The sequence below is a fragment of the Diabrotica virgifera genome, chromosome 3 (genome assembly GCF_917563875.1).
Source record: "Diabrotica virgifera virgifera chromosome 3, PGI_DIABVI_V3a".
Classification (NCBI taxonomy): Eukaryota; Metazoa; Arthropoda; class Insecta; order Coleoptera; family Chrysomelidae; genus Diabrotica; species Diabrotica virgifera.
Genome location: NC_065445.1, coordinates 72,767,810 through 72,773,365, shown reverse-complemented (window position 1 = coordinate 72,773,365; position 5,556 = coordinate 72,767,810). Strand labels below are relative to the sequence as shown.

Genomic DNA, 5,556 nt, shown 5'->3' with positions numbered 1-5,556 from the left:
AACAGTTTAATGTACTATTGAATGCATTTAAGAAATCCATGCCAAGAATTATAGAATTTTTAACTGAAGGGATAACATAAAATGTAATCATTTTCCGAATATTGGCAACTACGATTTCTGTGTCAAATTTACCTGTAATTGACTGGATTGCACCATCTGCAGTAGAGACTTGTAAAGAAGAAATAGGCATAACATTAATATCAGTATTTTCTAGTAATTTCAGCGAATACGAACCTATTAAAGAAATGTTCGAGCCACTATCTAATAGAGCTAAACAAGATTGTCCTAAAATTTCAATTTCAAGATAAGGTCGGTTATCATTATGTTTCCTAACTAATAACGAATTTATATCAAAATCCAAAATATCTGATTTATTTTCAAAATTATCTGGTATTAACATAGACATATTATTATTATTTACAAACGTACAACCAGGTATAGAATTTGGAACTGTTTCCTCGTCTTGATTATGCTTATTACTAAAATTCCAGCTTAATACTGGAGGGAATAATCTACGATCAAGCGAACCGTACGAGTCAACCAAAGTGTTACCAACAATTACTTTTTTCCTGATTTCGGTTTGCGTGCTGGTCTCCGGTTGGAAGTGTTTCTTCCTTCCTGAGAGGGTGTGTTTGAGCTGCTGGCGGGTATTGGACCTGAAGCTTCGTCTACAGCTGCGGTCATATTCCCTGATGGGGCTGCTGTTTGAGGAACGCTCAGGGTACGACCCTCTGCATGCTCGTTTCCCGAACACTTAAAACAGTTACGTTTAAGCGTATTTTCTCTACCACAACCGTGGCAGAAAATCCGTGTTTGGGGTCTGGTACAATCACGAAATGCGTGACCAACACCCTGACAATTCCAGCAAGACAAAGAATAAGTAGTCACAGACACATTCGGTGTATGGGGTCTAGATTGCCAAGAACGATTTCTCGAGGAGTGAGAGTTAAATCCAGCACCTGAATTAGATGTTGTAGGGGGATGAAAAGACCAGGATAGAGTTTCCTCTAACCGTTTACACTTATCTGTCAGGTCTTCGATAGTGGCTATATCAACCAGTGCCAATTGGGCATGGTAAAAGGGTAACAAACATTTTAAAATTATCTTTATTTTTGCATGATCTGTTAAAGGAGTATCTAAACGACTACACATACCCAACATGGTGTTAATAAACATAGTCACTGATTCTCCCGGTTTCTGCTTGCGGTTCTTGATCTCGTCTAAGAGATCAGTTTGGAAAGAGTACGGCAGAAAGTCAGATTTTAGTTTCTGAGCCAAATCAGTCCAAGTGGTAAAGCTACCACGGTTGTTCATAAACCACGTAAAAGCATGGCCTGTAAATAATTCGGCAGAAGCCGAAAAAAGATCTTCCTCACTCACACCTCTCGAAACACGAAGACATTCTACCCTATCTAAAAATGAAATAACTTGGTCATAATGACCTTCACCAGAAAACGAAACTCCCCACTTATGTACCTGCACAGGCTTGGGATGTAACAAGGAATTAGAGGCTTGAACTGAAGAAACAGGAGTGGACGTGGCTAGAGGATTTACTCGAGAATCGAGTTCACCTTCTAGACTGAGAATCCTAATGGACATAGAGCGTTTGTAAAGTTGTTGCTCCTCATCTGAGCAACATAATAAGTGGACACGACCAGAGATATGAGCAAGACGTGAAATGTATCTAGAATACATGCTATCATGGACAGTCCCTCTAAAATTATTTATCTTTTGCGTAAGATCCTCTAGTGTCTCATTTATTCCTTGTTGTTGTTCCAGGAAAGGAATCGCTGCAGCTGAAATCTGACGGAAACTCCTATTTCCTTGCTCTTGTTTAAGAGCACCGCGCAATAGACTGCGTTTTTTATCACATTTAGTGGATTCTTCAACCTCTATTTCTCTTATCCTCAACTCATAATCTACCTCCTTAACTAATAAATGCTCTGGCTGAAAGGTACACATGGTGGTAGGAAAAATTTAGTAACAATAAGCCCAACCCAACAACGACAAACCGAACCCAACCCAATAAACTAACGACCCAATTAACCGACAATCTACTAAACAAGCTGCTCAACTGACGAGCTGCTAAACTAACGACCGAATAAACCGACAAACCAAATATAACCGAGATATATATTTGGGGTAGATATTTAAAATAATTTAAGTAACTGTTTAAACGAAAATGTATATAAAAAAATGAAAACTTTATAAATTATATATAGGTATGGTAAGCAAAAATTTAACTAACTATAGTATATTGTGGCTGCACCTAAATCAGAAGTAGTAATGTACCTAGATATCAAAAAAAAAAAATAAATCATTCAAAATTTTTCAAAATAAATATTAAGGTATCACCAAACCGACCAGAACGAAATGTCAACCAATATACCTGTTCAAATATTATCCTACTCACGATTTACAATTATTATTTTAAATAAATTAAAATAGTACCAATACAGCAATACAAGTGCACTAGTGTATTTTCCAAATAACGTACAAAAGGAATCAAAAAAAAATATCTCTATATAATTACAAAATATACAACAATGAACCAGAAAGATACTTACTAGAAAAATTTACAATAAGCAACAAAATAAAGAAAGGTACTGTCTTACTGAAAATCAGGCTCCACGTTGGCGAGCGTCAATTGTAACAAAAACGAGGTTTTGTTGTGGCAGAATAGATATAGCTTTAAAGGATAATTACTTATTTATGGAAGTTTCCTCAAAATAGGCTAGCTGGAAATTGAAGAGACTAAACAGTAGGGCTCAGGGAAGGATCAGGCCGTATTTGCACGCCCTAGTAAGACGGTACCTAATGAAATACTGAAATGATAAAGAAAATAAATGAATATAAGGAGTAATGAAAAGAAAGGGAACTACTGACCAAGAAGATATTCAGAAGTAGTGTTGAGCGCCAGGGAAGAATTTTATAAATTCTTCTCCACGTGACCTATATTGCTGTACCTAACTGATACTATTAAAATGGTACTATTAAAATGGTAGGATAATAAAACATATAAGTATGTACAACCACATTTAATAAAAAAAACCTATATACCCTATATACAATTTTTACACTAGCTAATTATCCGACGTACTAGGCTAGTACACTGCTGTCGATAATGCAGGTTTTACAGTAGAAAAAAAAATATGTAATGAATTTAGTATGAATAGGTATTTACCTTAACAACTTATTATTAATGAGGGTTACAATATTGGTTGACAATACCGTATCTAATCGGAGGTGACAACATCCGACAACTGGAATAAATATTATTAAATAGGATATGACCTAGATACTGTGCACATTATCTTACATATGGTTTATAAATCCCAGGCTATTTTAAATAAATTAAATAAGGGTGAAATATAATAAAAATTGTTGAAAATATTGAATATTATGTTAATTATGGTTAAGAAAAACCAATGAGGGTATATTATTATTAGAGTGATTTGAAAGTTATTGATACGAAGAGAAAAAAAATAGTAAAATTGGAAGTTATTATTAAAACAAATTGACATGCAAATTTAGTTATATAAAAACCTGTCCCTACAAAAAGTAGGCGGATTGCTTCTTCCAGCCTTCGGTGAAGATGATGAGGGGAGAGCCAAATAAGGTATCCTCTGGTTCCCAACCCTAGGGAGGTACTCCACACCAACAGGAAGGTACGGCAAGCAGGTAGCTGCCCAGTATCGGAAAACTCAACTTTTATTCCACAAAAACCAAACAAAACATCCACATTCCATCCAAAATATCCCCAAAATGATTATGTATTCCAAAAAAACAAATTAAAGTATGATTGACTTAATTTTCCATCTTCTTATTTTCTTCCGTGGCTAAAAGCATAAGAATCTCCTATTAGCTGGTGTTCCTTAAGTACACAAAAAACAGGGCATATAAGAAAGGTATAAAAACCTTATAAAAATTTCTAGAAAAAATTACCGAAAAAAGAGGAGCTATTGACATTTATAAGTAAGTGTCATTAACCTTGAACAAAAATGGAAATGTAAAGAAATGGAAGGACATATGAACCAAGAAGATATGTATATATTGCAATAAGGGATTACTTTATAGACGTAGATACTAAAAGGAAATGAAAAGTGTCATTACTTCAGAAACTATTTTGAACTGGAAATTTAATTTGAAAGAATTTTTCTTGTAGAAACATGAATTTGATAGTTAGATTGACTCGTTAAGACCTGATGTTTTATATTCATAGAATAACAATTATAATATTACTATAAGTATTGTATTGAAAATGAGAACCATGTTTTTTTTTACAAGAATACTTAATAGCCGACTTACCCACTGTTTTCCAAAAGGAAACTTGGAAATAAAACTCTTCCTCTCACCGCACAAATCCCAAAACAAAAAATAGCTCCTTCCAAAATAAATCAATCTTATAATAAATGAATATTTTAACTAAATATTGTATTCTTTAAACAGTGACCACGGAAAAATTTACTTGTTCATCCAACCAGATTGAAAATTGAAGTGACAATCCTCTCCGATGGGCGATATGACATGCCCCTCCGTCGGAAGCCGTACAGCCACAAGCTAAGACCAGAATTCCCCAAACGTAGTACCAACCTTCTATTATATTTGGTCACAAATCTAGGTAACCCGTTCTAAGCACGAACGCATAACTGGTTGCATACTTATTAGGTGGCTTATAGGAATAAATATAATAATATCGTAACGATGGCACTCATCGTTACACCGGCACTGAATACAACTGCAAGACGAGGTTTGTTGAAGTTGTATTTCAGTTGAATATACATATGTCATTCCTTACGAAAATTGCCGTTCCGCGGCTTAAGTGATCAGTAATGATGATGAGGAGTGATGAGGAAGGTAACGTAATGACAGATTTTAAGATTAAATAAATATGTAATATTTAAAATACTTTTATTTTATTTACAACATATAAACAGCATTAGATGCAAATTATTAGAAATAATACATTAAATAAATTTATATCACATTACTGATACATCGTGTAGATGTATTTTTATTGTAGATAGAAAAGTTGCGTCTTATAGCAATGTTTCAGGACTCCTAAGATTCATTTTAAATCTAAAGAAATGGGAGGAGTTCAAGATAAGACTGGAAGTACAAATATCAAGAAGTATCGATCAACTAAGATCTCTAGCTATTTTCTGGTTTCATAGTGTCTCAAGAGTGACAGTGAGTCGGTGGCAACACTGGCGTAACCAGGGGGGTTATAATCCCCCCATTGGGATGTACTTTGAGTTCTATACGCTTAACACCATTACTATTCCATGCCCCCAGAGCCCCTCTAGTAGTTGTAACCCCCCTTAGGATCATCCTGGTTACGCCGTTGGGTGGCAAGTAGTAAGATAAATAATGAACAAGTGATAGACGACATAAGAAAAAAATAAGGTAAGAGTAGAATTTAAATTAGAATTAATCAAATTATTTGAAAAAGCGGTACCTACTTGTTGGTTTATACAGTGCTAGTCAAAAGTCCGTGCCCCCCCTCTTATTTTTTGAACGGTTATACCTATAATAGTGAAATTTGGAGGGAGGAAA

The 5,556-nt window shown here is 34.8% G+C and overlaps 1 protein-coding gene across 1 annotated transcript; it reads right to left on the bottom strand.

Annotated features, from left to right (window-relative positions):
- Window positions 1-558: 558 nt before the first annotated feature.
- LOC126881125 (uncharacterized) lies at window positions 559-4,716 on the bottom strand. The gene is made up of 2 exons (XM_050645184.1): window positions 4,309-4,716; window positions 559-3,839 (listed from the first exon to the last, which is right to left on the bottom strand). Exon 2 carries the CDS (start codon window positions 1,960-1,962, stop codon window positions 559-561), a length of 1,404 nt encoding a protein of 467 aa, XP_050501141.1. The 5' UTR covers window positions 1,963-3,839; window positions 4,309-4,716.
- Window positions 4,717-5,556: the final 840 nt, after the last annotated feature.